At 35.9% G+C, this 13095-nt stretch overlaps 1 protein-coding gene across 2 annotated transcripts; it reads left to right on the top strand.

The window, feature by feature from the left end:
* The first annotated feature begins 1443 nt into the window (after positions 1-1443).
* On the top strand, positions 1444-12540 carry KLRD1 (killer cell lectin like receptor D1). 2 transcript variants are annotated; one of them, XM_005655677.4, is made up of 7 exons: positions 1444-1530; positions 2601-2674; positions 3994-4086; positions 4232-4294; positions 5816-5967; positions 6759-6862; positions 7836-12540. In XM_005655677.4, the coding sequence occupies exons 2-7, from the start codon at positions 2668-2670 to the stop codon at positions 7948-7950; spliced, it is 534 nt and encodes a 177-aa protein (XP_005655734.3). In that variant the 5' UTR covers positions 1444-1530; positions 2601-2667; the 3' UTR covers positions 7951-12540. The 2 variants fall into 2 exon arrangements, with proteins under 2 accessions (XP_005655734.3, XP_084881257.1); XM_085025131.1 differs by lacking the exon at positions 1444-1530 and having other exon boundaries at positions 2430-2674.
* Positions 12541-13095: the final 555 nt, after the last annotated feature.

Raw genomic sequence — 13095 nt, 5'->3', positions numbered from 1 at the left:
CTATGTACAAAAAGGGATCAATCAATCAGGGTTAATAGTTCAGAAAGAATTAAAAGATGTTTTATACATATGCACATATACATATATATGTACATATCACATATCACTATCATCTATCTATTTATCTATCTATCCATCCATCTATGTATATCTTGTGTTCATGCATTCAAGTGTGTATTCAGTTATTTTATTTGTGACTTGAGCCTAGAGGGTTTTTGTGTTTTGTTTGTTTGTTTTCCTTTTTGCCTTTGCTTGGGCCGCTCCCGTGGCACATGGAGGTTCCCAGGCTAGGGGTCCAATCGGAGCTGTAGCCGCCGGCCTACGCCAGAGCCACAGCAACGCGGGATCTGAGCCACGTCTGCAACCTACACCACAGCTCACGGCAACGCCGGATCCTTAACCCACTGAGCAAGGGCAGGGATCGAACCCTCAACCTCATGGTTCCTAGTTGGATTCGTTAACCACTGTGCCACAGCGGGAACTCCCCGAGCTTAGAGTTCTTGAACTGAACACATCTTTGACAGATTTTTACTTTTGAATCAGGGAACTAAAATAAAAAGAGAGAAAGAAAGAGAGAGAGAATGATCGATGTAAACTCTAAGCCTGCTTCTGAAAACTTAGAATGACTTCTGAAAGAAGATGGTCTGTTAGAGTGGGAAGTATAATAATCTTTTATAATATATTCTGTCAAAATTTGAATCAACTCAAAATAAAGCTGAAAACAAAATCCTACACTCCTATTTATTTAAGGCAATTTTACATGGGCCAAAAAATAAGCAAAATTAGGCCGCTTTTTCCTAGTCCAGCTTTGTACAAGGTTAAACGGAAGGAAAAAAAAAAAAAAAAGACTTCAAGAAGGCCCAGGATCATTTACAAATCACCACTCGACTTAGATTTGCATAAAATCTGGATGAAAAACTTTCATGTTTACATTCTCCACTTAAGATTTACGTATTAGCTGTTTCGGTAATTCAGTGAAAGCAGCCCGACACCCACCATGCAAATTTAAAAGACAGACACCTTTTAACTTCATGGAAATCAAGAAATCAAATCACAGGGCTTGGTTTTGCTTTTCTTCTTCTTCTATTTTTGCTTGAAAGGCTTGTCTTTTACAAAAAGGTTCATCTACGGTACTATTATAATGCTTCAAAATAAACAATATAAATAACAACAACAACGAAAAAGTTGGCAATCTATTTTTGTGTGGAGATGAATGGTAGATTGTATTTCTAGACACTTTATCATAGATCAAGGTCTCTGTTCTTTTATTCTGCCTATCTGCTCCACACCTGAACTTCCCACCATTAGGGTTAATTTTCAGAGGACAAAAGTTTGTTTTTGTTTTTGTTTTTTGTCTTTTTGCCATTTCTTGGGCCACTCCCGCAGCATATGGAGGTTCCCAGGCTAGGGGTCCAATCAGAGCTGCAGCCACCAGCCTACGCCAGAGCCACAGCAACGCGGGATCCTAGCCGCATCTGCAACCTACACCACAGCTCACTGCAACGCTGGATCGTTAACCCACTGAGCAAGGTAAGGGACCGAACCCTCAACCTCATGGTTCCTAGTCGGATTCGTTAACCACTGCGCCACGAGGGGAACTCCTGAGGACAAAAATTTGTAAATCGAACTGTTGGTATATTATCTGAATGAGACAACACAGTAAACAATTATAACAGTGTTAGTAAAAATAAGGACAGTAGAGCAGCTGCAGTCGTGTTAAAGACTCTAAGGCGACAGAACATGATGGAGTTAAGTATTAAAAGAAACATTTAAGTCAAGGTGAATGAGGTACTAAGTGTGAGCTTAGAACAGTTGAAGCAATTGTAGAGCATAGGGTGGGTGTGTGTGTGTGTGTGCATGGAACAGGCATGGGAAGTCTCTCTGGTTCTACCTTTTGTCTTTGCCTTCCATATCTGGATTAATGAGGCAGGGATCAGAAGCACAGAATGAGAGATGGAAATACCAACCACTCTGTACTAAAAAAAATAAATGAAAATTAACAAAATAGAGAGACAAAGAGATAGGCTTGATTTGAAATATAACCTATGTATGCTCTAGGCTTGACTTGAAATATATCCTATGTATGCTCTGGAAAAAGGCTACCTAGGTTTCCGGCTTACGTGACCTTGGTCAAGTACTTAGCTTTACTATGCCTTGGTTTTCTCATCAGTAAAATGAGTATGTTTGTATATCTTTATTATTAGCCATTTCCAGAGATAAATGAGCTAATGTATGCTGAGTGCTTTGAACTGTGTTTGGCACAGGTAAATAATAAGTATTTCTCATTATTAAAAAAGGAAAATTCTGTGTGGAATTTTGTTATACTAAGTAAATTTCAAAAGATGATTTGATGTTTAAATATTAAAAAAAAAAAACCTCCCTCTCACCTTCTTTTGTGATAGTCAAAGGGTTTTCATTACGCAAGTTCAGTGAGAATTTCCTGTACTGCGGTTCCAGAAACATTTTAGAAGATAACTGATTTACTGCTTCTTGTTCATACTACACATCCATGTCTCATCGACAGATGATTCAAGCAAACTTAAATACACAATTTTTCTTTACTTTTAAATTTCTTCATATACAATTTTTGGGGTCCTTAGCCTCCAGCTCAGCTCCGTGATCTAAGCCCATTGTCTTTCCTGCATCAACTTTGGGACATCATTTCTCATGGCAGGTACGTGCAGCCCAAGTCATAAAGTTAAAAAATAAGAATAACCAGGAATGATGTCTCATGAGTATAGCTAATTTCAGGCAATGCTTTAAGGGGAAAAAAAGTGGACTTTTTCAATTTCCCATGTATCAGCCCTTTCTACTTTAATTTCATTTTTCTGATTCTTCATTCTATAACTTGGCAATGACTTTGTGAAGCATTTCCAGCGGGTTTAAAGGGTGGATTCTGACAGAGATAGCTCTAAATTCTGATTGGGTTCTGAGTTTACCAGGAAAATATATAAACAACATAATTCTAAGATGGTAATAAATATAAAATGTTAAATATTGACCACACGATGTTTAAAAGTTTTGTTTTGTTTTTTTTTTTTTAATTTACCATTTGGGTTGTGACATCCTCAAACCATTCAGATTCTCGTTTAACTTACTGAACTGTTGTTAATGACAACCCTTTTTGGGAATGTCCAAATGTTAATACAGACTCTCCTGCGGTTGGATTGTTTTAGGGGAAATGCCTTTAAGCAAGTGATTTTGGGTATGAGAAAATATAATGTTTGTAAAAAAATGGTTCTTGTAAAAAATGATTGCTTGTGTATCATAATTCACTGTACTGTGAAAGGAGTCTAGTAGGTAGAGTATTATGAGTAGGTTGATTGGGGAACCTCTCATCACTTCAAGTCCAGAATATTCCTGTGTCTTCTTTTCCAGGTGCAGCATCTACGAGGCTGTGAGCAGCCTAACATTTCTGACACCGAGTTTAGCAGAAGGCATAGTCTCAAGTGGTCTTTGTGACCATGAGAGAGTATGTTAAATGAAAGACTCTGAGTCTAGACAAATTTTGATTTGATTTCTGACTTGGATACTTAATACCTTTGATACCTTGAGAAAATAACATGATTAATGGACCCTGAATTTCCTTGTCTACTTAAAGGGGATCATGGGGATCATACTCTAATCTCGTGATTTTTTGTTTGTTTGTTTTTGTTATCTTCAGAACTTGATACCCTTGATCTCTTCTTACTACCTATCTCTAAGCTGATCTTTCAAATGGAAAAAATAAATGGTAAATACATTTTATTGAGACAGGGCTGATAAGGAGGAAAGGGTATGGATAATCTCACTGAAGAATAAAGTACATACATCAGTTTTGGTCTTGGGTGGACTTCTGAATGGAATGTCCTCATTTTACCATGTTTCCTTGGCAAAATGATTGGGTTATCAAACCAAAGAACTTTTTGGATTTTGTCATTGATTTCTACTTTTGAGAACCTCACCTCCTATGTTTGTTCTTTAAATAATTACCCTACCTTTCTTTCTTTACAGCTTTTCAGACCACTGCATGGAGGTTGATTTCTGGTGTCTTAGGAGTAATATGCCTTTTGTTGATGGCCGCTTTGGGAATTTTGTTGAAAAATTGTGAGTTTTTCTAGTCAAGACTATATAAAGATCAAAACTGAAATGAAACTATTTTACAATAAAGGTTTTAATTTACTTATGTGGAATATTTTGTTATTTCATAAGCCTGTGTCTGCTTAAGTAAATTTCAAATCATTTCTTACAGCATTTAATAAACAAAATGTTCAACCAACTCTCTCTCCAGGACCCTCCACAGATCCCCTGGAAGGTAGGTTCTGAACTTTGGGAAACTTTAGTGTTGGTAGAGCATGAAATAGACAGTTTCTTGTTTTTCTTACAGAGAAGCATGATAGAATATTACACTTAGTCATAAAAGTTTATCTGATGATTGTAGGATAGTATCATTTCATTGTTCATTTCATAATTCATTAAATTGTATCAAATGTATATCATTTATGTATTTAAATAATAGGGAAAATATTTTTATATCCTGAAATGACATATATTTTCCTATGGGAGTGCTCATGTTTAAGTAACTAATAAAAAGTGAATTACGGTCAATATCATAGCTAACCCTAATAACTTGCTTGTGTTTGCACATAACCTATACTTTTTTAAATCTCTTTACCTTTACGTCTGTTTCTTCCATAACTGAGAAAGCAGCACAGAGATTTCTTAAATTCTGAACTCTTCATAACCAGTGAAAATCAGCTTAAAGCCCAAGTTGTTAAATGTATTTTTCCCCAAGCGCTCTCCAAGTCATGTCACCATTTTCTGTATTCATATAGCACTTCATTCAAATATTTTTTTTCCCTTAGCCTTTTCCCAGCTTTATTGAGATGTAATTGACAAAGGACCTTGCTTAAGTTCGAAGTGCGCAGTATATTTATTTGATATACCTATTACAATATAATCACCACCATAGAATTACCTGACATTTCCATCATGTCACGTAATTACCATTTCACTTTATGGTGAGAAATTTAAGAGCTACTCTTGAAGGAAGTCACAAGTAGATAATATAGTACTATTAACTCTAATTACAGTGGTGTGAAGTAGATCCCCAGAATGGATTCATCTTCTCCCTGGAAGGGTGTGTGTACTCTTTTGACCAACACCTCCCCATTTCCCACACATTCCAGCCCCTGGTAACCACTCTTCTACTCTATGACATAAGCACTGTTCATTTGGCTGATCTGAGTGCCTACCATGTGTTATGGCTTTTATCAGTGAGAAGAGTAAATATTGAGGACACCGTCACTAGTAAACTGGTTGGTTGGGCTTTATTTATCTTCATTTTGAAAATAAAATATCTGGAATTCTTTACTGACTCGGAAAATATGCTAAGATGCTTTCTTCCTTTAACTATCTCTTTCATCTAGTTTACTTTTAATAACACCACATAGATCAGTTTTGGGTCATTTCCTCACCAAAGGCTCTTCTAGCCACCCCTCATCCTACACACTGCTACATGACATTTTAACAACTGAATGTCTTGTGTATACCTATCCCAATTATCCTTAAATATAATTCTTAAAAGATTAAATTTGTATAATTTTATCTCTATCTCTAGAATATAATCTCCATGAGGAAAAACAGTCACATCTGACTCATTCACTACTTACATTAATATCCCCTGAACAGTGGTGTATGTAGTGAGTTCTCAAAGAATATTTGTATAAAAAAATAATTTTTGAATGAGAAAATGGCACTGGAAAATGGATTCAGCCAAAAAAAAAAAAAAATTGAATCTCCAATGTCATCAGGCATGTTTTATTTTTTCTTTTAGGATCTGACTGCTGTTCTTGCCAAGAGAAGTGGATTGGGTACCAATGTAACTGTTATTTCATTTCTAATGAATCAAAAACATGGAAAGACAGTAGGAATTTTTGTATTTCTCATAATTCCAGTCTACTTCAGGTGCAAAACAGAAATGAACTGGCATGTATTTAATTCTGATTTTCTACATTTTTTTTTTGATCTAGAAAAGTATATTATCTAAGTAAGCAGAATACTTTAATTTAAATCTTTAATCAGACAGTAAATGGATATTTATATTTGAACTAATTTCCTATACTTTGAAACATTCATAAAATCTACACAAATTTTCTCAAAGATTTACATTATAGGAATGTGACAGATAAAGTACAAGAAACTTTTTAGAGAGAATTCAAGTAATAAATAATAGGTAATTGTTTTTATTCAAAGTAATTTGAATGTTTAATTCTTTAAATGAATTTATAACTTATTTTGTAACTATATAGCTTTTGTTATCATTGATTGGTATCATTATCTTGGATATATTGTGAAATGAATGTGAAGAGTGCCCATTTCTTAAGAAAAGGTGAACATTTTCTCTAGCTGCATGCAGAATCTGTGCTAAGATTTACCCCTTAAAATAATGTTGATTTGAGATCAAATTCTTTTGTTGATCCCCTGAAGGAAGTGTTCCATGAAAACTCTAACTTCCTTTATAACATTTTTCATCTCCTCAAGAAGTGAAATTTTGTGGATTGTTTTTTTTTTTTTTTTTTTGCAGAAATGAATATACCTGATGAATGAGAAACATGAGGCATGTGACTGACTCTCCCTCCTAAATTAGGAGTTAGAATGATTTTACTTTGAATCACTGAAAAGCTGAATCTGATGCTGGACATTGACCTTCTTGAAAGTACATTATTCTTAGAGTAGATTCCAAAGAGGTTAATATGTTGGTCTCTGTTTCCAAGCAGGATTTTATGAACTCCAGTGCACAGTTTTACTGGATTGGACTCTCTTTCAGTGAAGAGCATCATGCCTGGCTTTGGGAAGATAATTCTACTCTATCCCAAGATCTGTAAGTTTCTGGCAGTCAAAACCTGTTTCTGTTCCATTTTTAATTTATCTTTAGAGCTGACTGGAAAATGCAATATCCAGGAACTCTTTAGCTGAAATATCCTGCTGAGGGCATGAGAATATGGAAAAGAGAATGGATACAACAGAATAAAATTTTAGCCCCATCTGTAACACCCAAATGTATGCTAAAGTAATATGAAGCTAGTGTACTTACCATACAAAAGAGGGTTTGTTGTTGTTGTTGTTTTCCACTTTTGGTCACCCTGTGGCGTATGGAGTTCCCAGGCCAGGAATCAGATCTGAGCTGCAATTGTGCCCTCACCAACACCAGATCCTTTAACTCACTGTGCCGGGTCAGGGGTGGAACCTGGTCCTGGTGCTTCCGAGACACCACTGATCCCATTTTTCCATACGGGAACTCTAAAGAGCTATTGATCTATGCTTTTTTTCCCCCTGACTTGATACTAGCACTTGGATATGTATGAGCATGTACAGAGTCTCACATACACAGAAGCTGTCCAGGGAAAACAGTGTATCCATTATTTTCCTCTTCTGGTGGATCCCCAAATTCTCAGCATTCTCTCATGTTTCAATCATTCTAAGCTTCTTTTCTGTATATTTGTAATCTTCAAGTCTCATTTTCATTCATAGCCTCATGACAAATTTTATGCTCTGATCTTTTTCCCAGACTAGATTAGCTAATACATCTTCAAACACAATAGAAATATATAACATACCGAAATTTAAAAACAGCAAAAATAGAAAATCCATGACCTCTATGCTATTGATTATTGAAACATTTACTGGGTTTTTATAAAACTGTGTAAACTGACTTGAATGAAAATAAGATAATGACACAATGTGGTAATATCTCATTCAAACACTTTTAAATGTTCTATCGTTTAACAAAGATATCATCCTTGAACATTCTCATTTCCTTTTTCTATATATTAAACATGTCTTCTTTATTGCAGATTCCCTAACCTTGTAAATACAGAGAATTGTGTAATCTATAACGCAAGGAGAAATAGTTTAGATGAAGACTGTGGAAGTCGACATCTTTTTATCTGCAAGCAACACCTTAGTTAAGAGGTTCTTGGGCAGAAGAAGTGGGAATGAAGATCTAGTATTACTTAGAATGGTAACATACTATTACTATCTACCTCTGGGATCTGTAAATGTTTTAAATTGTGTTTTGTACAATTTTGATATACTTGATAACTTGTGTTTAAAATTTTTTTGTGAAGTTGTGATTGACATAACATTATACTCGGTTCAGATGTGCAGTGTAACAATAACTAGACGGTAAGTCTAGTTGATAACCATCACTATACATAGTTATCATTTTTTATTTTGCCGAGTGTTTTAAAATTGATGAAACTTCTGTACTTACACCTGAAATTATAGTCAAGATAATTTATAAATGTTTTATATATATGCTAAATATTGAATTTAGTAGTTTTATGCATACAGTCTTGTAAAGTTTCTGAAAAAATTTAAATATAATTTAATTCATGCCTAATAATATATAGCAACATTATTTCAGTCCTTCATATGGCATAATGAATTGAGAAGTTTCATCCTCTTCTTTTTTTCTAGAGGTGAAAATAATTTTAATGTTCTTTGTTAATTCTTTCTGGCTATCTATACATCTATATGTCCTAATTGAGAGCTGAAACTGCAAAATAACAATTTCCCCACATGCATCTCCCATCTTCAGATGGTAGCACATGTGTGCAACTTTTCTTCGTGCTACCGAGTTCTGCAGAATATTGGAGGTATTTGGCCAAATATATGATTCTCACGTGATTGTTGTCAGATTTTGCAAGGGTAAGGAGAATCTAAGCTTTGATCACATAAAGTTACAATACCTATTTCTTTCCTTCACAGATCTTCCTTAAAAGTCACTCTATGCATATAAATGTGCATTGAAGATTTTAGTCTCTAATCAATCCCCAAAACCTTTTCCTGTAAGTTATGCGTCAAATACTGAACAATTATCCTTTCCGGGGCACAGCGAGCAGCCCATTTTATTAAGGGGGTCTCTGAGTGGGTCAAAGAAGGAGTGGGAACACAATGAGTTCTGATGCCAATGACCTGGAGGGGATTTTCCTAAATTAACACATATCAAAAGCCAATTCTCTTTTTTAAATAACTATTGGATATACGTCTTAAGAAATTGTATTGACATCTCTGTTTTTTACAGCAGGCAGATAGTTAGGTATGAGCGGAGAAGCGGGGGCATAGGACCAGATGGCAGGAAACCACACGTTGTGCAAACGGCAGAGACCATGGGCAGACAAAGAAAAGCAGGAACCTCCAGGCTCACAGGAAGCCACACATTTGGGGGTAATAAGTGCCCTGGAGGCAGACAAAGAAAGGTGGGAAAGGGTGTGAATCTCCAGCATCTGAATGTAACTGGTGGCTCATCATGCCCTCGTTACAATAACACTGTAATAAAATTAGCTATGCAGATAAGAAGTATCTGTTTAGCATGGATGCCATGACAGTAAATAAGGACAAAAATCCCTCCTCCCTTTGGGAAGGTGGAGCTAGGATGAAAATGAAGGAAAATGACCCTCTAATTGGAAGATGTGTTGACTGAAAAAATAAGCACAACCTAAAAGTTGAGAGTTATGTTCCATTCAATGGACAAAACTGAGGACTTAAGCCCAGGAGGCAGCATTTCAAGTAACGCTAAGAAAACAGCTCCAAGGAGGTGAGGAGGGAGCTAGGATATATAGGAGTTTTGCAATAAAGGGCAGGTGATAGAAACAAAGGAATATTGTTAATGATGGTGGTGGCTAAAATTACTGTTGATGATGGAAATGCTGGCTTACGGGAAGGATACTGGTCACCCATGTAAAATGTCCATCTCACAGTTGGCCCCAGCATATTAGTTACACTCAGTCAAGACCATCCAAACAATTTCATTTTATTCTTCTTTCCACTTTTACCTGAATTCTGCTTTCCTTCATTCTGAAAATATCTTCGAGGTTCTTGGGAAGGGAAAGTTTTCTTTTATATAAAAGTTTCACGTAAAATATTTTTTTTCCCTCTGACATTATATTTCTGCGTATTCTCTAGGGAGAGATACTTATTTTCTTTTTCTTTTCTTCTTTTTTTTTTTTTTTTTGCTATGAAATGTGCTAATATAAATGGAAGTCTCTAGTTAAGTGAATATCTCATTGTTGGATATAGAGAAAATGGAAGACGGTAAGGAAATGAGCAAAAGCCCCCCACCCCCAAATTACAAAATAATATTGCCAAGAGTTGGTTTATTCTTAATTTTCATCCTCTTATTTTGTATGTGTTACCATTGCTGAAATGTGGCCTCTGTCTGCCAGTGCTGAATAGAAACATGAGACAGAGTTTGGGGAGAAGGAGGGAAAAAAAAGTTTTTATTGCTTTGCCAGACAAAGGAGGTCATAGGAGGCTAATGCCTTAAAGACTGTGCCCTCCTTTGGAAGAAGTGGTTTTATAGTTTGGGAGTGGAAAACAGGGCTACAGGTAAAGATCAAGGTAGATGCAGGCTTTCATTCTTCTTCACAGTTGGTGTTTAGTGGCCCCAGGATTGGTTCAGATAGTCCTCCTCTAGGGTGTTCATTTGTTGGGGGTTTTAATTCTGCAGAAAAAGTCAAAGATTTTGTCATGTATATTCCTTGAAGGGGAGATAAGACCCTGCCCCAAGGCAGCACTACTGTTTATTGATTGTTCTTCCTCCTTTGTCTCTGCATCCCCTTCCTTCCTTGGTTATCAACTGCTTGAACCTGCCCTTTGGAACCCAGGGAAGATCATGAGGGCTGAAGCTTTTTCCCTAAAAACAAGAAATGGGTACACAAACATTTGTGCCCAAGAGCCCCACAGGGCCCTGCTTAGATTCATTACCCATTACTCATTATTATTTTGAATGTTACCCATGATATGATGTGAGATATGTGCCACATTACTTTAAATTTAGAAACTCAAAACAGCACAAGTTTATTATCTTTTATCTATGGATAAGGAACTAGGTGTGGTTTAATTTTGTAATTTGCTCAGGGCTGCTCAAGGATGGAACCAAGGACTTGACTGGGCTGCATCCTTATCTGAAACTCAGAGCTCATTCAGGCTTCTGGCAGAAATTTCACTTCTTGTGGTTGTAGAACTGAGACCCATAACCTGCCCTCTCCATAGGAAGTTACACTGGGGCTACTTTCTTCTTCTGGACAGGGGACAGGGAAGAGTTTCCTTGACTCTTTATGGTCTTTAGGGCTGTTCAAATTGTCCACCTGATGAGGCCAGGTCTACTCATAATAACCTCTCTTGATGAACTAAAATTCGACTCATTTGGGACCTTAATTATAACTGAAAAGTGGCTTTAACATTTAATGTAATCTAATCACAGAGAAGCATCCCATCATATTATAAGCCCCGCTGATCTTTAAGGGAAGGGGATTATACAGGTGCACACCAGGCATAATTATTTGGGGAAGTCATCTTAGAGCTCTGCCTACCCTATTAACACATCCAAAAGTGTGTCGTAACTACTACTTCGTAGTTATATTCAATTTAAATACTTCTTTTTGATTCCTGATGACATATTCCTGATTCACATATTCCAGGGCAAGTAATCTTTTTCTATTTATTCCAGTGACATCTAAATTTGCCTAATAAAAATAAGAGTTATTTTACGACTGGACTGAGACAGTCTTTTGCTTATCTCCAGAGATACTTGAGACTTATTTTTTGACTATTGGCCGTGATAAGGGCAGTGAGTTAACTAACAACTAATTAATGATTTATGATGATTTTTTAAAGTTAAGAAATCCAAGTGGAATTATATGATCAGTTTGCTTATTGATAACTCACACTTGAGGGAATTGATTAGATATCCTGTCTTTGCTATGTGACCAGACACTGCAGGGAATTTCTGCCTCAGCTCTCCTGAAACCCAGTTTCAGCACACATACCTCAGCACAAATAACGGTAGTTTCATCCAGAAATGATGAATCATGTCTTCAGGCAAGAACACTGTAAGCTTTGTTCCTGGATGTTTCTTTGAATGATCTTTCTCTTCTTCTCTCTATAATTTGCTTTTATTAAAAGATTTCCCTGAGGATGCTCATTGGAGCACTTGGATTTGTTTCAGTGATCTAAACTTGGAAATCTTTGGAACATTTAAACCACCATTTTCATTCCATACTTTTGGAAATTTTGGAACTTTTCTCTTTATATCCTAGTATAGAGGTTGAGATATTTTCTCTAAATAACTGAATAATAAATTTTTCAACTTTGTGGGCCATTTCTATTGAAACTACTCAATTCTGTCATTGCAGTACAAAAGAAAATGTTGTTAATACATAAATGAGTGGTTTGGCTGTATTACAAAAGAAGTTTATTGACAAAAAAATGATGGTGGGACAAATTTGATATACAGCCCATAGTTTACCAACCCCTGTCAAAATGTATAAAAGGAGAATGGCTAGAATCAATGTTATTCTACATTTTGCCTTATATCCTTTTCCAGGTTATAGCTCATCAGTTATAAATGTACTTATAAATTTTGCTGTATAAAAACAGTTGTATCTTATATTATCCATGTGTACTGGCTATTATAAAACATATTGTAAAATCCAGTGTGATACTCTTCCCCTGTATATGTTTACTCAGTTCACCATTAAAATTGTTAGACTTGCATTTTTCAGTCATTATAGGCTACTGCTGTTTGTTAAAACACTAGATAAATAACCCAAGGCTACAAGAAAGCAAATGCATACATGGAGAACAGTCACCTCGGCTTAATATTTAAGAGTTCTTATTCACTGAAAACGTATGAGTTTTCTATACCAGCTTTACTAGTTAAGAGTATTAAATAGATTTTAAGGAAAGATCTAAAAGAAAGGGTACTTTAATAGATATACTAGCTAAATCCTCAGTTTTATATTGCAAAGATGGTTGCCTGATTCCAAATATCCCTTGACCCTCCCAAAATCCATAAAAATCAATAAGGAAAGCAAATAAAAGTCCTCTGTCCTTTCAGCATTTCCAGAGTAGAATAACTTTCAAATTGTTTACAAGTAGACGTAAAAAGTGTTCACAGAGATTTTGCTGCAGCCTAATAATGAATGGTTATGATGCACGCTAGGGAAACTAGTCTTTAGGAGTTCCCATTATGGTGCAGCAGAAATGAATCCAACTAGTAACCATGAAGTTGTGGGTTCCATCCCTGGCCTCACTCACTGGGTTGACAAT

Source organism: Sus scrofa, chromosome 5 (assembly GCF_054392235.1).
Source record: "Sus scrofa isolate SSC_HxYL_T2T_F1_AM1 chromosome 5, Sscrofa_HxYL_maternal_Yorkshire_Landrace_v2.0, whole genome shotgun sequence".
Lineage (NCBI taxonomy): Eukaryota > Metazoa > Chordata > Mammalia > Artiodactyla > Suidae > Sus > Sus scrofa.
Note: the sequence above shows the minus strand (reverse complement) of the source record. Positions and strands in the feature narration are given on the sequence as shown.